The sequence below is a fragment of the Eurosta solidaginis genome, chromosome 3, assembly GCF_040869045.1.
Source record: "Eurosta solidaginis isolate ZX-2024a chromosome 3, ASM4086904v1, whole genome shotgun sequence".
Lineage (NCBI taxonomy): Eukaryota > Metazoa > Arthropoda > Insecta > Diptera > Tephritidae > Eurosta > Eurosta solidaginis.
The window spans coordinates 88,421,377-88,445,155 of record NC_090321.1 but is presented as its reverse complement, the minus strand read 5'-3'; the positions used below and the strand labels follow the sequence as shown (position 1 = coordinate 88,445,155).

Sequence of the window (23,779 nt, the reverse complement as noted above, 5' to 3'; positions counted from 1 at the left end):
ATACCCATATCGTACAAACTCATTCTAGAGTCACCCCTGGTCCACCTTTATGGCGATATCTCGAAAAGGCGTCCACCTATAGAACTAAGCCCCACACCCTTTTAAAATACTCATTAACACCTTTCTTTTGATACCCATATTGTACAAACAAATTCTAGGGTCACCCCTGCTCCACCTTCATGGCGATATCTCGAAACGGCGTCCACCTATGGAACTAAGGAATACTCCCTTTTAAAATACTCATTATCACCTTTCTTTTGATGCCCATATTGTACAAACAAATTCTAGGGTCACCCCTGGTCCACCTTTATGGCGATATCTCGAAAATGCGACCACCTATACAACAACCACCACTCCCTTTTAAAACCCTCATTAATACCTTTAATTTGATACCCATATTGTACAAACACATTCTAGAGTCACCCCTGGTCCACCTTTGTGGCGATATTCCGAAAAGGTGTCCACCTATAGAACTAAGCCCCACACCCTTTTAAAATACTCATTAACACCTTTCTTTTGATACCCATATTGTACAAACAAATTCTAGGGTCACCCCTGGTCCACCTTTATGGCGATATCTCGAAACGGCGTCCACCTATGGAACTAAGGATTACTCCCTTTTAAAATACTCATTAACACCTTTCGTTTGATACCCATATTGTACAAACAAATTCTAGGGTCACCCCTGGTCCACCTTTATGGCGATATCTCGAAACGGCGTCCACCTATGGAACTAAGGATTACTCCCTTTTAAAATACTCATTAATACCTTTAATTTGATATCCATATCGTACAAACGCATTCTAGAGTCACCCCTGGTCCACATTTATGGCGATATTTCGAAAAGGCGACCACCTATAGAACTAAGGCCCACTCCCTTTTAAAATACTCATTAACACCATTCGTTTGATGCCCATATTGTACAAACAAATTCTAGGGTCACCCCTGGTCCACCTTTATGGCGATATCTCGAAACGGCGTCCACCTATGGAACTAAGGATTACTCCCTTTTAAAATACTCAATAACACCTTTCATTTGATACCCATATCGTACAAACTCATTCTAGAGTCACCCCTGGTCCACCTTTATGACGATATCTCGAAACGGCGTCCACCTATAGAACTAAGGCCCACTCCCTTTTAAAATACTCATTAACACCTTTCGTTTGATGCCCATATTGTGCAAACGCATTCTAGAGTCACCCCTGGTCCATCTTTACAGCGATATCTCGAAAAGGCGTCCATCTATAGAACTTAGGTCCACGCCCTTTTAAAATACTCATTAATACCTTTCATTTGATACCCATATCGTACAAACGCATTCTAGGGTCAACCCTGATCCACCTTTATGGCTATATCCCTAAATGGCGTCCACCTATAGAACTATGGCGCACTCCCTCATAAGATACTCTTTAATGCCTTTCATTTGATACACATGTCATACAAACACATTCCAGGGTTTCCCTCGGTTCATTTTCCTACATGGTTATTTTCCCTTATGTTGTGACCATAGCTCTCAACTGAGTATGTAATGTTCGGTTACACCCGAACTTAACCTTCCTTACTTGTTTATTTATTTATTTGTAGTCATACATGACGAGAGTGCACTTACAGACTAATTACAAAACTTTAGATTTTTTTTTTTTTGTGCTTAGTATAAATAAGAAATGTTAAGTGATCAATATAAATATTACACGATTATACAATTACAACATTAATCAAAACTTACAAGTAGTGAAGCTACAAATTTGGCTTTAGAGCTAAATAAATCAGAGGTAAAAGAACCCGATGGAGTGTTAAGTTCCCTTAAAGCTCTATAGATAGGTGCATTGCTAGCATAAGTACTTCTGACTTGTTTTAAGGAAAAAAGATCGTTATTCCTAAGACAACGCTGCGGGACATGGAAAAATATACGTTCAAGTAAAAGAGGGCAATCTATTGTACCATTTATAATGTCGAACACTGTAGAGAGGGAGAGAATAGTTCTTCTGGAGGTTAACGATTTCAGGTTGATTAATTTGCATCTGGCAATATATGGTGGAAGTGGGTCTATAAAATTTAATGAGCGTAGAGCATAGTGCAAAAACACCTTTTGAACACGTTCAAGTCGTTTGATATAACAATCAAAATATGGTCTCCAAATGAAGACCCCATATTCAAGTTTGGAGCGAACAAGTGACGTGTATAAGAGCTTCAGCGTATACGGATCACTAAAGTCCGAACTAAACCGACGAATGAAAGCAAGCATAGCATACGATTTTGCTATAGTGCTATTGATATGGCTCAAGAATGAAAACTTAGCATCGAAAATAACACCCAGGTCGGATATTTGCTTCAGGGTAGATAGATTAGAATTGCCAATGGAATAGGAGGTGGGAATAGAGGAACGAGACTTCGCAAACGACACATGGAAACATTTACTAACATTAAGAAGAAGTCGATTTTTTCACACCACAAAACAACGCTGTTTAAATCATTCTGAATTCTAGATGAATCAGACAGAGAACGAACAGAGGAATAAAAGTTATTATGTGTAAAAATTATTAAAAAGTAATTGCTCGAAGGGGTCGTGGGACCCCCATCCCTCTTTCCATGTTCGAAAAAAATTTCGCTAGTAGACTACTGTCTGTGTCCCAAATTTCATCAAAATTCGTGTAGCCGTTCTGGCGTGATTCAGTCGCAAAAACTAAAAAATATAATAATTAAATTATAACATAAAATATATAGCTAGTAGATCCTTCTAGACTATTGGCTATATGTGTGCAAAATTTCATCCAAATCGGTCCAGCCGTTCTTGCGTGATTGAGTCACAAAGACAAACGTCTGGACAAACATACAAACATCTTCACATCCAAACTTTGCCATTTATAATATATATTAGATTAGATTAGATTAATAAATAAATAAATAAATGTAAGGCGCGATAACCTCCGAAGAGATCTAAGGCCGAGCTTCTCTTCCAATTTGCGTCGTGCTCCTCTTGATTTTTCCCTACAAATTGGCCGGACGGGACCTACATGTTTTATGCCGACTCCGAACGGCATCTGCAAGGCAGATGAGTTTTCACTGAGAGCTTTTCATGGCAGAAATACAATCGGAGCGCTTGCCAGACACTGCCGAGGGGCGACCCCGCTTAGAAAAATTTTCTTCTAATTGAAAAATCTTATTTCTAAAATTTTGATGTTGCTTTGCCCGGGAGTTGAACCCAGGGCATACGGTGTGATAGGCGGAGCACGCTACCATCACACCACGGTGGCCGCCAGATTAGATATTAGATATATGTATATAGCCTTTGATCTTGTTGCTAAAAATGTTCACAGTTATCGAAAATAGTAAACATTTCAATTGCAGCCGGTTCCCCTATATTTGACAAAACTTACAACTGCTTAATTGACTTAAGTTAAGAGCGGTACGCAGATCACAAGAAAGTAAAAATTCCATATAAAAAACGTTCAAGAAATGCTCAAGAAAGTTCCTTGTGGTAAATTTTCTTGAGGTAGTACGCAGTTTACAAGAAACTTAGTACGCTACTTTACTACTATTTTTCCATCAAATGTGCATAAGGCAACACCGGTTTCCGCAAGAAATATGTCAAGTGCCATATATTTCTTGAAGAAAAAATGTAAACAAACTGGAAAAATTAGGTAAGCACATGGTTTTTTAATTTTTTTGCAATAAGTAATTATTACTTTTAGAAATGGAAATAACAATAGCTGCAGCACCAAAACGCAAAAACGCATAGTGAATTTCACCGCGTAGGAGAAACGGGCATTTATAAGGGAAGTGACATTCTTTATATTTAGTTCATGTGCTCTTCTTCTTGTTTGATTCACTATTCACCGTGGATTTTTAATCGTCAAAATTACTTCCATACTACTATTTTTCACGCAAGAAAAAGGCTAGATTTTTCTTGAGCAATTACTTATGATCTGCGTACCGCTCTTTAGGTATTAAACGATATGCTAGTTTATAATTTTTCACTTAAAAGCGTGGTACGCAGATCACAAGAAAGTAAAAATTCCATATAAAAAATGCTCAAGAAATGCTCAAGAAAATTCCTTGTGGTAAATTTTCTTGAAGTAGTACGCAGTTTACAAGAAATTTAGTACGATACTTTACTACTATTTTTCCATTAAATTTACATACGCCAACACCGGTTTCCGCAAGAAATATGTCAAGTGCCATATATTTCTTGAAGAAAAAAAGGTAAACAACTGGAAAAATTAGGTAAGCAAATGGTTTTTTAATTTTTCTGCAATAACTAATTATTATTTTATTTCAGAAATGGAAATAAATATTGCTGCAGCACCAAAACGCAAAAAGCGCGTATTAAATTTCACGGCGGAGGAGAAACGGGCTCTGATAAGGGAAGTGAAAGAGTGGCCCAGGATATGGGATACTTCTGATCCATTGCATTGCAACAAAAATGCAGTGGATCAGGCCTGGGTCCACTTAAGTAGCTCCCTTGGGAAAGAAGGTATGTTAATAAAACTTTTTGTATGTATATTTGTGATAATTGTTTACTTTAGCTCACAACTGCTAAAACTCGTCATAAAATATCGGGAGAGGAGTAAAAAGATGCGCTTTGCACCCAGGATCACGAATCCGAAGGCGGAAATTCAAAATTTTATTTCGTTTCGGAGATATTTGGGTAATAGTCTAGTTGAGGGGTCGACTGCTAATACGCGTCAAAAAATATCGAGAGAAGTGTCAAAAGACGCGTATTAATCTCGAAAACAATAATCCGAAGGCGGAAAAGAAAAATTTTGTCTCTGTCCGCAGATATTTGCAGTTGAAGTTGGCGATTTTCATGTGGTTGTTGTTGTGTTAGTACCCCCAAAAAAAATTGTGCATCACAGTGGCGGTAGCCACGGTTATACCACACACTCGGACTTGGCATGGCGTAGCCCAGGGTTATTTTTTATAAGCGCGGCCGAAGGCCGCCAACGTAGAAAGGTGTTCTGCGCGAAAATACTATGGATCCCACCCCCGGTTTCGGAGGCACCCGCGAGTCTTTTTTCGGTTTTTCATTAATATCTTTTGAACGAGTTGAAATTTTTATTTTCCGCCTTCGGATTATTAATATAATGTCAAGACGCGTCGTAGCGTATTAGCAGTCGACCCCTCAACTAGACTATTACCGATATTTGCAAACAAAATTGAAAATTTTCATGTGGTTGTTATTTTGATGATTTTGTAGTACCCACAAGAAAAACTGTTGGTAAAAGTGTGTTGCGCGGATATAGTTTTGGTCTCCAAACCGGTGTTGGACCCACCCAGGGTAATTTTATATAAGCGTGGCCGAAGGCCGCCAATGCAGAAAGGTGTTCTGCGCAAGAAAACTTTGGATCCCACCTCCGGTTTCGGAGCGATCCGGGGCCATTTTTCGGTTTTTTGGAAATAACTTTTGACAGAAATAAAATTTTGAGTTTCCGCTCTCGGAGTCGTGGTCCTGGGATCAAAACTCGTCTTTTGACACCTCTCCCGATATTTTTGGTCGGATTTTTGCAGTTATGAGCTAAAGTAAGCAATTACCATATTTGTGTATTTTAATTGGTAATTATTTACTTTAGCTCAAAACTGTTAAACCACGTCCAAAAATATATGAAGGAGTGTCAAAAGACGCGTTTTGTCTTTTATAAATAGGTATTTGCAAGCAAAGTTGGAAATTTTCTGTAATTTCCATTTGGTTCGTGTACGCACAAGTATTGCGTGTTCCGAAAACTGCAAGTGTGTTATTGGTACGGAAGTCAAAACGTATCTTTATATACCTCTCGCAACATTTTTGGACATGTTTTAACAATTGTGAGCAAATGCAAAGTATCACATTTAATTGTATGTGTTATTTACATTAGTGATTGAAAGCAAAGACGCGTGGACCAGCCTTCGGGAAAGCTATCGCTACCACGCCAGAGCATCCAAGCGGCAAAAGAGTGGCAGTAGCGGCGGCGCTGCGTTGGATGCGCCTATATTTTCGGAGGACATTGATTGGGAGTTTGCCGGGGAAATGGCATTCTTGCCAAACGTTTCACAAAAACGAAGGTAATTTTGCAATCCACTTTTAACTAACTTCCCCATGACTTAGAGACTTGAAACTCAGCACGTAGTTCGAGACTGGGTGACAATTTAGTTCTTGGAAAACCAAATTCCTTTGGGTGGTGTAGGGATCGAGATAACTGAAAATCTCTGAGAAACATGGTGAATCTTGCGATAGATTTTTTGGATTTTTTTCAATTCCATATATTACTGGTGCTGTTAGGACTTAACGTCATATAGCTCCATACCAATTTTCATAATCCATTTATATGGGAGGTGTCACGCCCCTTCTCCCCCTCCCCACATTTTGTTTGTGTTGCGGATTGACCTCATATAACTCCTTACTGAATTTCAATGTTCTAGCATGAATATATTCAGAGTTATGTAGTACTAAATATTAATTTTGCATGGAAGGTGCCACGCCCCTTTTATATATCGATATTATTTTTAGCCTATGACCATCCTTGGAAGGTTTCTAGTGGGTTGTGCAAATTTGGTTGTGTTCGGTCGATACGTTTAGGACGCAACTCGATCTATACCTACATACATACATACATAATTTGATTTTTATATATATAGATAGATGTGCAAGTTAAAAGTACCTGATAAGTTTCCCCGAAATTTCAGAATTTTTTTTTGTCGAGAGTGTTGAGTATTTTTTCCATATGTTTTGATTGAAAAATCACTTTTTGTGCATGAGTTGTATGGAAGAAAACAAGGCTGCACAACGAAATAAACAAATATTTTTTTTCGACAACGGAGTCAAAAAAAATTCTTTTTAATTCGTTATGTTGGCATCAGAAACAAAATCAAAAACTTAGAATTTTTTAGTAATTTTAAAAATCAACTTTTTTTTACTTTGATATCAACGAAATGAAACTTTTGAATATCGAATAAAAAACGAAATATTTTTATTTTTTTTTAAGAAAATAACCAACACTGTCTACAAAAAAGTTCTGAAAATTCGGGGAAACTTCTGAGAAACTTCTAACTTGGACATTACAAAACTGCATATTCGAAAATTTTTTTGAAATTCGGATATAAAAATTCAAGTTTTGATAAAAAAAAGTTTTTGAAGTTTGATCCATTGTCATGAATTCTGTGTGTATACTTCAAAAAATGTTAACATTGTACATGTACTCCCTTGCAGGACATTTACATCTTCATCGAATTTCAGTGGGGAATCAAGCCAATCTCCCTTAGATCCCTCAGAGGACTTGAACAGCACGCAAATTAGTGACAACGATTCCCAATACGACTATGTGAGTATGGGTGCAGATGGTAATATCGACAGCAGTATTGCGCATTTGCACCAGCATCACATTCTGCGTTGATGTCTGGCAATATGCGCAACAGCATAACGTTCTATAAATAATAAATAAATAAAATATATAAATATCATTTTGTATTTACAGAATCCAAAGCGTTCGAAACCGTATACGTTATCTCAAAGTCCAGATGAGAAGTGGGGGCGCTTCAATAGAATTTTAAAAAAGCAAGAGGAGTTTTTGGAGGATCGTAAGAAATCCCCATACGCCCAGGCATTATCGACTTTTGACTGGCTGCTAAATAAGCTGCCACGTTCTGTCGGAGATGACATGTGTTATAAATTATATTTAAGTAAGCAGGCTAGATCGCGCCGTCGAAATTATGATTCCTTATGTTGGTACGAACAAAAAATTGGTCTACAACATACACTCATTGCCAAATTAATAGGTACATAATTGATCGGTCAACTACACCTTTCAGAATAGTTAATTGAATTTCAAAATTTGTCATTTGGATTAAGAATAGTTATCTGGATTTCAGAATATGTTAATTTGATTTCAGAGTAGGTAATTGGAATTCAGAATGTGTGAATTGGATTTCAGAAATCGTCAAGTGGATTTCAGAAAATACCTTTCGAACCATTTTACATTTAAATGAATCTATGAAATGCCTTGAACTTACAAATTATTTTCCAACTTTGCGTAATAAATTGTTTGATATCTGAAATCCAATTGATGCCTTCCGAAATTGAATTGTCTATTTTTGAAATCCACTTCACACATTCTGAATTTCAATTGCCTATTCTGAAATCCAATTACCTATTCTGAAATTCAGTTGACGTTTTCTGAATTCAAAATGGAAAAGATTTAGATTTGCGAATGATTCCTTCTAAGTTTTTAATTTTTTTTATAACAACATTAAATTTTTGGTTCGTACGAACATGAGGAACTATAATTTCGACGGCACGGTATAAATTGCCAAATCGCCTCGGCCTAATACAGGCCCTTATTGAAAGTATACATTTAATGAATTTAATAAGCTCTTACAGCGTCCAAATATTGAAGTCTATTAGCAAACTCTTTTGTTAATATTACCCAATATATTATTAGATAAAAAGAAATGTTATTTTATGTTTGTGATAAATTATACCCCTTATTCATAAAAAAAATAAAATAGGTTTATTAAGCTCTTATAATTGGAAATTTGTATGGAAATGTCATTTTAAAAATCTTTATAAACCCTCATGATTTTTTATGTATAAGGGGGTATATTTATTTAATCCCATATAAAATATTGAAGGTTTATAAAGCATTTTAAAATGACATTTCCATACAAATTTCCAATTATAAGAGCTTAATAAACCTATTTTATTTTTTTATGGATAAGAGGGGAAGTTTATAGGCGCTTATTGAAAGCATTCCTTCATTATTATTTATAGTATTGTATTATTAATGAGCTCTCCAAGAGTAAATATTGAAGTCTGTTGGTGAAATTTATGATATATAGTGTGCGACATAAATATAGCACCGAAATTCCTTTCAGAACATCTACATAGCTCAACAAAAGTCAAATTATAAGTTCTAGGATGTTAAGTCTCTTTTATTAAGGAAGAACATATACTCAATATAATATATAAATGTTTAGTATATCGACGGCTGAGTGGAAGATCACCCTGTTTCAAAACATTTTTAAAAAAATGCCCTTTCTCAGAAATTGTTTCAAGAACGGCTTAACTTAGAATTTTTTCCTAAAACGCCCTATTTTATAACTTAGTTCCAAAACGCCGTATCTTATAATGAGTTTACAAAAGGTCATATTTGAACGAAAACTAAATACACTTGCAGCTGAGATAGGGCGTTTCTGAAACTCATTCTGAGATAGGACGTTCTTGAACCAAGTTTTGAAATAGGGCATTTTTGAAACAAGTTCTAATTTAAGGCGCTCGTGAAACAATTTCTGAGAAAGGCAATTTTCGAAAAATGTTTTGAAATACGGTGATGTTCCACTCAGCCATCGATGTGGTGTTCACAAATAAAAGCAAAGTATTGGGGCATATTCATAGTCAGAATTAAGTGGGTACTTAAAGTTAGTTGTAGCTTTTTGACAAAACTTCCAATGGGCTATCTGTCAAAAAAGTTGCAACTAATTTAGAGTATACGCCCCATTGAATTAAGAACTTGCATTTAAGATTTTACTTAACCAAAAGCAACAGACTTCGGTGTTTTAGTTTTGGCGCACACTGTACATATCGTCACTTGATTGCCAGAAGCGTGAGTGTGCCATTTTTTAAACTTTGATCTAATCAGGTTATTAGATGAACCATTAAATATTCTATATTGTATCAAAATCTCGATTAAAATGCATCACGGAAGGCTGATAATTTGCATAACAAAAAGGCACTCTAATTTGCAAAATATAGCTAAATCTATAATAGAAGCCACCTAAACCAAAGTTGCAAGTTACAAAGAATTAATCAAACTTTGAAAAACAGACATCAAAATTTGCAACTTTTTTGGCAGAGAGTCTAGCAAATTTTTGAGTACGCAGTTTTGTAGCCCAATCAATTTCAGAATAATGGTGTAAATGCTAGAACGACTAAAAAGTTTATCTGAATTTTGAGAATTTTTTTGTAGAGGCTGTTGAGAAATTTCTTCCATAAAACGCATGAGAAAAATTTACTTTTGTATGAAAGAAAATGTTGAACAGCCTCTACAAAAAAGTTCTGAAAATTCAGATAAACTTTTTAGTCGTTCTAGCATTTACATTATTATTTTGAAATTGATTGGGCTACAAAACTGCGTACTCAAAAATTTGCTAGACCCTCTGCCAAAAAAGGTGCAAACTTTGATGTCCGTTTTTCAAAGTTTGATTAACTCTCTGTAACTTTTGCAACTTTTGTTTAGGTGGCTTCTATTATAGATTTCGGAGCCACTGTTTGTATGTATATTTATTTTTAGTTTTTAATGTTTCTTTGTATATACATACATTGTCTGAAAGTGAAATTTATAGACTGAATAAAAGCCTTCAATTCTAATTCTATATTTAATTTTGCGATTTTATATTTTTTGTATGACTTTGGGTCCATTAAAGGAAAGTACAGCGTCCAAAACCATTTTAGAAAATAAATATTTTTGTTGATGAATAAGTTTGGAGGACATTGCTGTGGCAGCGCCTTTTTCCAATAAAGCACGTTGTTATTCCTTTGATTAGCGCCTATACATGTACAGCCATGCCATATTTTGGTCATGCATAATTGTAATGCTTTACGTATAGCTTTAATGATGATATGTGCATGCACGCCTTCCTCAACATATGGCTTAACTTGTTTTAAGATTTCACCTGCTTAAAGTACTACTGAAGTGGTGCCATCGCTGACCTGATAAGAGAAACATTTTTATTCTACACATTCTAATATAACAAAAAACTTACCTCAGCATCTTGAGGTTTGGCGATGTCGACTAGAGTTTTACGGCTGGATGCACAATATGCAATAGTTTCATACTGCTTGCCCCATCATTTGAAATTGTGGCCTTACCACTGGAATCAACAATATGCTTGTCCATACTGCGTGGACCCAATGTAGTGCGTATAGCGTCCACAATTGATTGCGAGGCATTGATGTTGGATATGAGTTGAGGTTTACCTTGAGAGCTATCGGTACCCAAACATTTTTTACACAAAAACTCATACGTACCCAATACAAGTTCAGGACATTCATATTTATCTACACGCTGTCCGGTGTGGCCCAAATGTTGGAAATATTCAGTTGGCACTGTTGAGAAAAAATATGGATCAATGAACACAAGCAAAATTTACAGATTTTTTTACCATCTGTTGTTACTTTACACACAAGACTTTGGAAACGACGACCAGCATCTACAAATTGTATATATGAGCCTTGCAAAGATTACATCTTGCACCCAATTCACCAAAATTTATAATGGGTGGCTCATATTCACCCTCAACCGTGCGTTCCATTGGTGAGACGGTTAGTGTAATGGACAAAGCTGTTGTTTTTAATAAATCAGCTGTTGCAGGTATGCAATACAAAGACGACCTGCAAAGAAGAAAGATCAATGTAATTGCCAAACAAAACATTAATTTCGATTATCGATACCTAACGTAACGTGGCGAGGAGTTACCCTAATTTTCTACCACATATTTTGTGGTCACCAATGGTGGTAATAAACCCTGTTCATTAGTAATAAAAGCACCACCAGCGCTATTTTGATTTTCAATGATAACGCTTATCGGATTTGGCATCTGATCGGGATCTAAACGGCGTTGGGCTTGATCATACTGTTGCGGCTGTTGATATTTACCAGTAACAGTTGCAGGTGGTTGCTAAAGAAAATAACACAAAAATAATCATCAGCAAATTTGTAAATTATTAGTTGTATTAGCATACATTATAACCAAAACGTCCGGACGTGTCCGGGTATTGGGGGTTTACCCGGCTTGGGTGGTTGACTGAGCATTGGCGTCTGTCCAGGTTGTGTTGGTGGCATCATTTGACCCATGTAACCACGTGGTGCACCTGGTTGTTGTAGAGGATAACCTGGATTTTGAGGTTGTGGTGGATAGCCCGGATTTTGTGGCATTGGCAGATAGCCATCCTGGGGAGGTTGTTGCTGCTGTTATCGTGGCATTGCATAACCCGGTTGCTGTTGTGGTATATACCTTGGCATAACTGGATGTGGTGTCATTGCCCCACCTGGTTCAGTAGATGCGGGCGGCATACCTGGAGGACCTTGTTGCTCATGGCCACCAAATGACTGGCGCATAGGGTGTTGAGGTGGCATTTGACCGGATTTTGACTGCATTAGACCAGGCTGTCGTGGCATTGGACCCAGTTGCGGTGGCATTTGCTAATCATCTGTTTGCTGGTATGGAGATTTAACACTGCCGGCAATTGATGTTGGTGGTGTAGCTGACCAATTTGAGGACCACTCTAGAAAAATAACAACATTTATTAGACAGAAAATTATCAAAAATATATGTTTGCGAATACTTTCCCTAATAAGGAAGTGACATTCTTTATATTTCTTTTGTTTATGTGCTCTTCTTCTTGCTTGTTTCACTATTCACCGTAGATTTTTAAACGTCAAAATTACTTCCATATTACTATTTTTCACGCAAGAAAAAGGCAAAATTTTTCTTGAGCAATTACTTGTGATCTGCGTACCAAGCTAAAGAATTCTAACCAGCACTAAAGCGATGGAACTATGTACATGTACATACATATATAAATATGGTCCGGTTTTTCAGTACGAGTTTAAACTCCTGTTAAAGTTGACTAGAGTCATAGTACAGGTCTACAAGTAGGATATCATTGTACATTTTACCAAGTAGCGCAACTATCAGCTGATCGGCTGATTTGTTGTTATTAAAAGAAGCTTTTTATTTATATTAAAGTTTTTAACATTTTTTTTTTTCAACTTTAATTTAACAATTTCATGCGTTTTTAAAGCAATTTCGTGCATTGAAATACAACCATGTGCATATACGTTTTGACATTATATTTCATAAGCTGGAGACATTGGTGCTTTATCGGTAACCGTATCGGTAACCTTTTAACAGCTGATTTGGCCAACCTTATGAGAATCAATGCAATCGATTATTGGTGCCGCTAAGGTCGGAACCGTATCGCAGCCAACCAATTGGGTTTTGGTTTACCGTCGTAACGATAAACAGCTGATTACGTTAGGGATACGGATACAGCGATACGACATACGGCACCAATGACTCCGGCTATACTCGTTCGTGTTTGCCATTCTCATTCTTTCTAAATTCGTAAACAAGGGCTGCAGTTATTCGGTGTGATTTTTCGAAAAAATGTATTCCCTGCAAAAATTGTTGGATTACGTGTTCCATTTTCTTCATGTTGGAGTACTCTAACAATACTCCTTTGCAATGCGTTTGCGGACCACCATCAGCCGATCATTGCTCGTTTTTTAACGACAGTGATCACGACACGATGACGATCAAACAGAGTTCCCAAAAGTAAAATATCGCATGCAAATAACTAATAATAAAATTTTACTTTGGCAACTCTGATAAAATGCAACAGCGCACTGGTTTTATGTATACATACTACAGTATGTATAGAGAAATATTAGTTTCTTTATTCAGCGGGGTACGCAGATCACAAGAAAGTAAAAATTCCATATAAAAAACGCTCAAGAAATGCTCAAGAAAATTCCTTGTGGTAAATTTTCTTGAAGTAGTACGCAGTTTACAAGAAATTTAGTACGATACTTTACTACTATATTTCCATCAAATTTACATACGGCAACACCGGTTTCCGCAAGAAATATGTCAAGTGCCATATATTTCTTGAAGAAAAAAGGTAAACAACTGGAAATTTTAGGTAAGCAAATGGTTTTTTAATTTTTCTGCAATAAATAATTATATTATTTCAGAAATGGAAATAAATATTGCTGCAGCACCAAAACGCAAAAAGCGCGTATTAAATTTCACGGCGGAGGAGAAACGGGCTCTGATAAGGGAAGTGAAAGAGTGGCCCAGGATATGGGATACTTCTGATCCATTGCATTGCAACAAAAATGCAGTGGATCAGGCCTGGGTCCACTTAAGTAGCTCCCTTGGGAAAGAAGGTATGTTAATAAAACTTTTTGTATGTATATTTGTGGTAATTGTTTACTTTAGCTCATAACTGCTAAAACTCGTCCAAAAATATCGGGAGAGGAGTAAAAAGACGCGCTTTGCACCCAGGAATACGAATGCGAAGGCGGAAATTCAAAATTTTATTTCGTTTCGGAGATATTTGGGTAATAGTCTAGTTGAGGGGTCGACTGCTAATACGCGTCAAAAAATATCGAGAGAAGTGTCAAAAGACGCGTATTAATCTCGAGAAAATTTTGTCTCTGTCCGGAGATATTTGCAGTTGAAGTTGGCGATTTTCATTTGGTTCTTGTTGTGTTAGTACCCCCAAAAAAAATTGTGCATCACCGTGGCGGTAGCCACGGTTATACCACACACTCGGACTTGGCATGACGTAGCCCAGGGTTACTTTTTATAAGCGCGGCCAAAGGCCGCCAACGCAGAAAGGTGTTCTGCGCAAAAATACTATGGATCCCACCCCCGGTTTCGGAGGTACCTGCGAGTCTTTTTTCGGTTTTTCGTTAATATCTTTTGAACGAGTTGAACTTTTTATTTTCCGCCTTCGGATTATTAATACTGATGTCAAGACGCATCGTAGCGTATTAGCAGTCGACCCCTCAACTAGACTATTACCGATATTTGCAAACAAAATTGAAAATTTTCATGTGGTTGTTATTTTGATGATTTTGTAGTACCCACAAGAAAAACTGTGGGTAAAAGTGTGTTGCGCGGATATAGTTTTGGTCTCCAAACCGGTGTTGGACCCACCAAGGGTAATTTTTTATAAGCGTGGCCGAAGGCCGGCAATGCAGAAAGGTGTTCTGCGCAAGAAAACTATGGATCCCACCCCCGGTTTCGGAGCGCTCCGGGGCCATTTTTTTGGTTTTTTGGAAATAACTTTTGACAGAAATAAAACTTTGAGTTTCCGCTCTCGGAGTCGTGGTCCTGGGATCAAAACTCGTCTCTTGACACCTCTCCCGATATTTTTGGTCGGGTTTTTGCAGTTGTGAGCTAAAGTAAACAATTAATTGCTAATTATTTACTTTAGCTCAAAACTGTTAAACCACGTCCAAAAATATATGGAGGAGTGTCAAAAGACGCGTTTTGTCTTTTATAAATAGGTATTTGCAAGCAAAGTTGGAAATTTTCTGTAATTTCCATTTGGTTCGTGTACGCACAAGTATTGCGTGTTCCGAAAACTGCAAGTGTGTTATTGGTACGGAAGTCAAAACGTATCTTTATATACCTCTCGCGACATTTTTGGACATGTTTTAACAATCGTGAGCAAATGCAAAGTATCACATTTAATTGTATGTGTTATTTACATTAGTGATTGAAAGCAAAGACGCGTGGACCAGCCTTCGGGAAAGCTATCGCTACCACGCCAGAGCATCCAAGCGGCAAAAGAGTGGCAGTAGCGGCGGCGCTGTGTTGGATGCGCCTATATTTTCGGAGGACATTGATTGGGAGTTTGCCGGGGAAATGGCATTCTTGCCAAACGTTTCACAAAAACGAAGGTAATTTTGCAATCCACTTTTAACTAACTTCCCGATGACTTAGAGACTTGAAACTCAGCGCGTAGTTCGAGACTGGGTGACAATTTAGTTATTGGAAAACCAAATTCCTTTGGGTGGTGTAGGGATCGAGATAACTGAAAATCTCTGAGAAACATGGTGAATCTTGCGATAGATTTTTTGGATTTTTTTCAATTCCATATATTACTGGTGCTGTTAGGACCTAACGTCATATAGCTCCATACCAATTTTCATAATCCATTTATATGGGAGGTGTCAGGCCCCCTTCTCCCCCTCCCCACATTTTGTTTGTGTTGCGGAATGACCTCATATAACTCCTTACTGAATTTCAATGTTCTAGCATGAATATATTCAGAGTTATGTAGTACTAAATATTCATTTTGCATGGAAGGTGCCACACCCCTTTTATATATCGATATTATTTTTAGCCTATGACCATCCTTGGAAGGTTTCTAGTGGGTTGTGTTCGGTCGATACGTTTAGGACACAACTCGATCTATACCTACATACATACATACATAATTTGATTTTTATATATATAGATAGATGTGCAAGTTAAAAGTACCTGATAAGTTTCCCCGAAATTTCAGAATTTTTTTTGTTGTGCATGAGTTGTATGGAAGAAAACAAGGCTGCACAACGAAATAAACAAATTTTTTTTTTTCAACAACGGAGTCAAAAAAAAATTTTTTTTAATTCGTTATGTTGGCATCAGAAACAAAATCAAAAACTTAGAATTGTTCAGTAATTTTTTTAGCGTTTTTTGTATGGAAAAACATACTCAAAATCTAAAAATCAATTTTTTTTTTACTTTGATATCAACGAAATGAAACTTTTGAATATCGAATAAAAAGCGAAATATTTTTATTTTTTTTTAAGAAAATAACCAACACACTCGACAAAAAAGTTCTGAAAATTCGGGGAAACTTTTAACTTGCACATTACAAAACTGCATAATTCGAAAATTTTTTTGAAATTCGGATAAAAAAATTCAAATTTTGATAAAAAAAAGTTTTCGAAGTTTGATCGATTTTCATGAATTCTGTGTGTATATTTCAAAAAATGTTAACATTGTACATGTACTCTCTTGCAGGACATTTACATCTTCATCGAATTTCAGTGAGGAATCAAGCCAATCTCCCTTAGATCCCTCAGAGGACTTGAACAGCACGCAAATTTGTGACAACGATTCCCAATACGACTATGTGAGTATGGGGGCAGATGGTAATATCGACAGCAGTATTGCGCATTTGCACCAGACTCACATTCTGCGTTGATGTCTGGCAATATGCCCAACAGCATGACTTTCTATAAATAATAAATAAATAAAATATATAAATAGACCTATCATTTTGTATTTACAGAATCCAAAGCGTTCGAAACCATCTACGTTATCTCAAAGTCCAGATGAGAAGTGGGGGCGCTTCAATAGAATTTTAAAAAAGCAAGAGGAGTTTTTGGAGGATCGTAAGAAATCCCCATACGCCCAGGCATTGTCGACTTTTGACTGGCTGCTAAATAAGCTGCCACGTTCTGTCGGAGATGACATGTGTCTTCACATAAACAGAATCCTTCTACAGGAAATCGAGGAACACATATCCAGCCAGACCACAGAATAAATTGGTCTGTACGTCAGTGCACCACCTGTGATCACATATCACATATCGTCCTCATGAAAAATAGTTATAAATTATATTTAAGTAAGCAGGCTAGACCTCGCCGTCGAAATTATGATTCCTTATGTTGGTACGAACAAAAAACTCGTCTACGACATACACTCATTGCCAAATTAATAGGTACATAATTGATCGGTCAAGTAGACCTTTCAGAATAGTTAATTGAATTTCAGAATTTGTCATTTGGATTAAGAATAGTTATCTGGATTTCAGAATATGTTAATTTGATTTCAGAATAGGTAATTGGAATTCAGAATGTGTGAAGTGGATTTCAGAAATCGTCAAGTGGATTTCAGAAAATACCTCTCGAACCATTTTACATTTAAATGAATTTATGAAATGCCTTGAACTACAAATTATTTTCCAACTTTGCGTAATAAATTGTATGATATCTGAAATCCAATTGATGCCTTCCGAAATTGAATTGTCTATTTTTGAAATCCACTTCACACATTCTGAATTCCAATTGCCTATTCTGAAATCCAATTACCTATTCTGAAATTCAATTGACGTTTTCTGAATTCAAAATGGAAAAGGTTTAGATTTGCGAATGATTCCTTCTAAGTTTTTAATTTTTTTTATAACAACATTAAATTTTTGGTTCGTACGAACATGAGGAACTATAATTTCGACGGCGCGGTATAAATTGCCAAATCGCCTCGGCCTAATACAGGCCCTTATTGAAAGTATACATTTAATGAATTTAATAAGCTCTTAAAGCGTCCAAATATTGAAGTCTATTAGCAAACTCTTTTGTTCATATTACCCAATATATTATTAGATAAAAAGGAATGCTATTTTATGTTTGTTATAAATTATACCCCTTATTCATAAAAAATTAAATATGTTTATTAAGTTCTTGTAATTGGAAATTTGTATGGAAATGTCATTTTAAAAATCTTTATAAACCCTCAATATTTTTTATGAATAAGGGGGTATATTTATTTAATCCCATTATTAATACAAAATATTGAAGGTTTATAAAGCATTTTAAAATGACATTTCCATACAAATTTCCAATTATAAGAGCTTAATAAACCTATTTTGTTTTTTTATGGATAAGAGGGGAAGTTTATAGGCGCTTATTGAAAGCATGCCTTTATTATTATTTATTGTATTGTATTATTAATGAGCTCTCAAAGAGTAAATATTGAAGTCTGTTGGTGAAATTTATGATATATAGTGTGCGACATAAATAAAGCACCGAAATTCCTTTCAGAACATCTACAAAGCTCAACAAAAGTCAAATTATAAGTTCTAGGATGTTAAGTCTCTTTTATTAAGGAAGAACATATACTCAATATAATATATAAATGTTTAGTATATCGACGGCTGAGTGGAAGATCACCCTGTTTCAAAACATTTAAAAAAAATTCCCCTTCTCAGAAATTGTGTAAGAACGCCTTATTTTCGAATTTTTTCCAAAAACCCCCTATTTTATAACTTAGTTCCAAAACGCCGTATCTCAGAATGAGTTTACAAAATGTCATATTTGAACGAAAACTAAATACATTTCCAGCTGAGATAGGGCGTTTTTGAAACTCATTCTGATATAGGACGTTCTTGAACTAAGTTTTGAAATAGAACAGAGAAGATTTTATTTAACCAAAAGCAACAGAGAGTTTTCGGTGCTTTAGTTTTGGCGCAACACTGTACATATCGTCACTTGCTTGCCAGAAGCGTGAGTGTGCCATTTTTTAAATTTTGATCTAATCAGGCCATTAGATGAACCAATAAATATTCTATATTGTATCAAAATCTCGATTAAAATGCATAACAGGAAGGCTGTATAATTTGCATAACAGAAAGGCACTCTAATTTTCAAAAAATAGCTAACTCTATAATAGAATCCACCTAAACAAAAGTTACAAAGAGTTAATCAAACTTTGATAAACGGACATCAAAATTTGCACCTTTTTTGGCAGAGGGTCTAGCAAATTTTTGAGTACGCAGTTTTGTAGCCCAATCAATTTCAGAATAATGGTGTAAATGCTAGAACGACAAAAAAGTTTATCTGAATTTTCAGAATTTTTTGTAGAGGCTGTTGAGAAATTTCTTCCATACAACGCATGAGAAAATTTTTCTTTTGTATGGAAGAAAATGTTGAACAGCCTCTACAAAAAAGTTCTGAAAATTCAGATAAACTTTTTAGTCGTTCTAGCATTTACACCATTATTCTGAAATTGATTGGGCTACAAAACTGCGTACTCAAATATTTGCTAGACCCTCTGCTAAAAAAGGTGCAAATTTTGATGTCCGTTTTTCAAAGTTTAATTAATTCTTTGTAACTTTTGCAACTTTTGTTTAGGTGGCTTCTATTATAGATTTCGGAGCCACTGTTTGTATCTATACTTATTTTTAGTTTTTAATGATTCTTTATATATATACATAGTTTGAAAGTGAAAATTATAGACTGAATAAATATAAACAACAAACGATGAAGTTTTTAATTAAAAAAATACTTATTTCAATGGTACTGCATTTTATTAAGATAACAGCGTCCTTAAAAGTATACGTAAATACAGCAAAGTTTATAAAAGAAGTACTATTTAAATTTTAATATACGGTTACTCACAGAAATAAGTACACACTTGGTTTATTCTGATAAAAACTCATATTCAGTGGCTCACAGCTTAATTATTAATTTTTATTAAATAATTTTCATTAAAAACATCGCAATTTTCCTTACGGAAACCAAATTTAAAAAAATTTCAAAGGTCAGGAGAGTTAATCAAAATTTGAAAAATCGCCATCAAAATTTTTCGATATTTTGTATCAGAGTTTCGAGAAATTTTTTGAGTATGCAGTTTTGTAGCTCATTAAATTTTAGTATAATAATGTGTTAGTTAGAAAAAGCTCAAAAATTTTCCTGAATTTTGAGAATTATTTTCGGCGAGGGTGTTGAGCAATTTCTTCCATACATTGCATGAACAAAAAAAATTTTGAAAGCTCCGGAAAATTTTTGGGCTTTTTCTAACTTGCACATTATTGTCCTAAAATTTAATGGGCTACAAAACTGCATACTCAAAAATTTTCTCGAAACTCTGATACAAAATATCGAAAAATTTTGATGGTGATTTTTCAAATTTTGATTAACTCTCCTGACCTTTGAAATTTTTTTAAATTTGGTTTCCGTAATGCCATTGTCCTGCTTCCCAATTCCCGTCGCTGGTCTCAAATCCAGAGAACATAGCTGGATTATACGTTTGCCGAGACTTATTTAAAAGGAAGTTATGCAGCTGGCAACATGCTGAAACAACTAATTGCGCACGATCAGGATGGCAAATTAAAACTTTCCTCAGGCAAAGCCACCTGGAACTCAAAATTCCAAACGCATTTTCAATGCAGCGTCTTGCCCTGCTCAACCTATAGTTACAAATCCTTTCTTCCGTAGAAAGGGGTTTGCTACCATATGGTTTTATAATTCGCTTGCATAGTGGAAATGCGTCATCCCCTACAATGAAATGCGGTATTTTTTTTTCATCGATGAAGGTGTCCGGAGGAAAGTTACACTCGTCATTAAGGACACTTGAGCCAAACTTCGAATTTTTAACCACGTTTGAGTCACCTTCACTTCCATAAGCGCCAACATCGATGTAAGTAAATCTATAATTTGCATCGCATGTAGCCATTAATACAATTGAATGGAAACCCTGTAATTAAATAAATTAAAATCGTTTATTATTTTTGGTTAAATATGCAAATCTGAGGTAGTTTAGAATAAGCAATTCTATTTATATTTGAACTTGTGTTGCAGATACTCAAACTTTCCTAAACCTCCTCGTACTCCTTAGGTTGAAATGGCCGGTCCATGAGGACCTCACATAGACTCGTTCTCCTTAGAAGTTTAACATTCTATTTAAATTGTTGCTTCAAATCGGACAAAGGGCTTACCAAAATAAATTAAAAAAATGTTATTTATATATAGATATTCCTTAAAATATCTTCCACTGGAATATCTGTAAAAGTTTATTCCTCAATGCTGGTACCTAAATTATGCTAGTCTTCCCAATGCTTTAAATTACGATAGAGGCGTATTCATAAGCAATATTAAGAAGGTACTTTAAACTAGTTGCAGCTTTTTTGACACATAGCCCATTGCAAATTATGTCAAAAAGCTGTTATATATATAGTACTTACTTCAAGTACCTTCTTAATTCTGACTATTATTATGACCCATAGTCTTTTATAGTGATTCGGAATGATACTATTCCATTGGAGAATCCTAAATGTGTTAACTCTACCACTCAAAGAATGAAATGTATTTAGGATTACCTCTGTGTATGTGCAAAAACTTACTTTATAATTATAGAATAAGCTTCCAGAATTTGGTGGTGCTTTTATAGCGACATGTTTCCCATCAGCGGCACCAACGCAGTTTGGGAAATTCCACTGCTTTTGAAAACCGTCAGCTACTTCCCGCAATGTGGCCTCTGTCCACTCTGAAATTTCCTGCTTCAGGGCACAGCAAATCGCCTTGCATACATCGGAAACGATTTTTCCAATATGCTGTTTGCTAATGCGGTAGCAAGAGGCGACATGACGCTGTAAAGTTCCAGCAGCTATGTATCTAAGAAAAGAAATGTTTTAAAACCTTACTCTAGCACAATTGCTAATTTCGCTTTGGTGGGGATACCATCTTTTGGCCTCGTATTCTTTTTTGGACGGAGGTGCGGCTGCAATCTCTCGAAAAGTTCGTCGAAAATTTCCGGCGGCATACGGAAATTTTCAATGAACCTACTGCTGTCCATGTGCAAATGTTCGAAGTCACTCGCGAACCTGCCCTTTTCGTTCCTATCTTTCAGGTATGGGCTTACCCCATGCCTTGCCTTCTTGCGTCGTTTGCTTCTCTGCATTTCCTCTGCTCCTATGTATGCCATCATGGCTCCACAGCTTAGTAGATTCAAAAAATTTATCCTACAATAAAATTAAAATTTTTATGCAAAAATAATACATAATTGTGTGAAATTTTGTGTTACTTACTCGTCGTCCATCACTACAAAAAGTATAATTCAATAGCACACCAAAAAATTCGTAATTTTCTACAACAGCATGTATAAAACTTAGAAAAAATTCGCGAGCTTTTATTGTAGTTTTATATTTTCATTTCTTTTGTTTATTTTATTATATTTACATTTCTTGTGTTTATGTGCTCTTCTTCTTGCTTTCTTCGCTATTCACCGTGGATTTTTAAACGTCAAAATTACTTCCATACTACTATTTTTCACGCAAGAAAAAAGGCAAAATTTTTCTTGAGCAATTACTTGTGATCTGCGTACCAAGCTTTCACGCTAAATGCTAAATAACATAAGAATATTCGTAGTATAAAATATAAAAGTTGTATTGTCCCTCTTCATTTACTTTCATTTTAAATTAAATTCACTTCGATAATTCTTTCCGACACAATTCCTCTTTAGTACATATGATCCTCTGTGGGTGCTCCATGGAGTACTACAGTCAAATTACTTTGGAAAGTACACTCACGTATGTACTCTATGGAATACTCACAAGTAAAGCGAGAATGGGATCACCTACTCCTCTCCTAGGACATCGCAATGGTAATTGGAGCACATTTTTTGTATGAATACAGATTAGATTTGGAGCAGTCCTATACTCCCAAAGGAGTATTCCTTACATTATTTATAGAGTACTCGCGTTTTTTGAAGGGTTATTATACTCAGTTGAGCAGAGCTCACAGAGTATATTAACTTTGATTGGATAACGATTGGTTGTACAGGTATAAAGGAATCGAGATAGATATATACTTCCATATCAAAATCATAAGCATCGAAAAAAAATTTTATTGAGCCATGTCCGTCCGTCTGTCCGGTAACACGATAACTTGAGTAAATTTTGAGGTATCTTGATGAAATCTGGTATGTAGGTTCATAGGCACTCATCTCAGATCGCTAAAGGGTGTGGGCCTTAGTTCAATAGGTGGACGCCTTTTCGAGATATCGCCATAAGGGTGGACCAGGGGTGACTCTAGAATGTGTTTGTACGATATGGGTATCAAATTTAAGGTATTAATGAGGGTTTTAAAAGGGAGTGGCACTTAGTTGTATATGTGAAGGCGTTTTCCAGATATCGACCAAAATGCCGACCGCTAATTTATTTATATATGTAATACCACGAACAGTATTCCTGCCAAGATTCCAAGGGCTATTGATTTCGTCCTGCAGAACTTTTTCATTTTCTTCTACTTAATATGGTAGGTGTCACACCCATTTTACAAAGTTTTTTCTAACGTTATATTTTGCGTCAATAAATCAATCCAATTACCATGCTTAATCATATTTGGTATAAAATTATGGCATTTTTCATTTTTCGTAATTTTCGATATTGAAAAAGTGGGCGTGGTCATAGTCGGATTTCGGCCATTTTTTATACTAATATAAAGTGAGTTCAGATAAGTACGTGAACTAAGTTTAGTAAAGATATATATATTTTTGCTCAATTTATCGTGTTAAGGGCCGAGCGGAAGGACAGACAATTGACTGTGTATAAAAACTGGGCGTGGCTTCAACCGATTTCGCCCATTTTCACGGAAAACAGGTATCGTCATAGAATCTATGCCCCTACCAAATTTCACAAGGATTGGTAAATTTTTGTCCGACTTATGGTATTAAAAGTATTCTA

General features: G+C 35.8%; 4 protein-coding genes across 5 annotated transcripts; 2 read left to right on the top strand and 2 right to left on the bottom strand.

Moving 5' to 3' along the window:
• The first annotated feature begins 4,129 nt into the window (after nucleotides 1-4,129).
• Nucleotides 4,130-8,477, top strand: LOC137246520 (uncharacterized). The gene is made up of 5 exons (XM_067777626.1): nucleotides 4,130-4,227; nucleotides 4,283-4,477; nucleotides 5,856-6,042; nucleotides 7,187-7,298; nucleotides 7,452-8,477. The coding sequence occupies exons 2-5, from the start codon at nucleotides 4,285-4,287 to the stop codon at nucleotides 7,758-7,760; spliced, it is 801 nt and encodes a 266-aa protein (XP_067633727.1). The 5' UTR covers nucleotides 4,130-4,227; nucleotides 4,283-4,284; the 3' UTR covers nucleotides 7,761-8,477.
• Nucleotides 8,478-9,983: 1,506 nt separating this feature from the next.
• On the bottom strand, nucleotides 9,984-12,403 carry LOC137246519 (protein transport protein Sec24C-like). 2 transcript variants are annotated; one of them, XR_010951532.1, is made up of 7 exons: nucleotides 11,714-12,403; nucleotides 11,423-11,649; nucleotides 11,235-11,362; nucleotides 11,134-11,181; nucleotides 11,000-11,077; nucleotides 10,735-10,869; nucleotides 9,984-10,681 (listed from the first exon to the last, which is right to left on the bottom strand). XR_010951532.1 is itself a non-coding variant. In XM_067777625.1 (6 exons), the coding sequence occupies exons 3-5, from the start codon at nucleotides 11,281-11,283 to the stop codon at nucleotides 10,764-10,766; spliced, it is 411 nt and encodes a 136-aa protein (XP_067633726.1). In that variant the 5' UTR covers nucleotides 11,284-11,362; nucleotides 11,423-11,649; nucleotides 11,714-12,392; the 3' UTR covers nucleotides 9,998-10,681; nucleotides 10,735-10,763. The 2 variants fall into 2 exon arrangements, 1 of the variants encoding a protein (XP_067633726.1); XM_067777625.1 differs by having other exon boundaries at nucleotides 9,998-10,681; nucleotides 10,735-11,077; nucleotides 11,714-12,392.
• Nucleotides 12,404-13,601: 1,198 nt separating this feature from the next.
• On the top strand, nucleotides 13,602-18,035 carry LOC137246518 (uncharacterized). The gene is made up of 5 exons (XM_067777624.1): nucleotides 13,602-13,675; nucleotides 13,728-13,922; nucleotides 15,260-15,446; nucleotides 16,558-16,669; nucleotides 16,829-18,035. The coding sequence occupies exons 1-5, from the start codon at nucleotides 13,621-13,623 to the stop codon at nucleotides 17,081-17,083; spliced, it is 804 nt and encodes a 267-aa protein (XP_067633725.1). The 5' UTR covers nucleotides 13,602-13,620; the 3' UTR covers nucleotides 17,084-18,035.
• Nucleotides 18,036-19,540: 1,505 nt separating this feature from the next.
• LOC137244118 (putative nuclease HARBI1) lies at nucleotides 19,541-22,554 on the bottom strand. Its single transcript, XM_067772686.1, has 4 exons — nucleotides 22,124-22,554; nucleotides 21,777-22,057; nucleotides 21,440-21,702; nucleotides 19,541-20,793 (listed from the first exon to the last, which is right to left on the bottom strand). Exons 1-4 carry the CDS (start codon nucleotides 22,132-22,134, stop codon nucleotides 20,260-20,262), a joined length of 1,089 nt encoding a protein of 362 aa, XP_067628787.1. The 5' UTR covers nucleotides 22,135-22,554; the 3' UTR covers nucleotides 19,541-20,259.
• Between the last annotated feature and the right edge of the window lie 1,225 nt (nucleotides 22,555-23,779).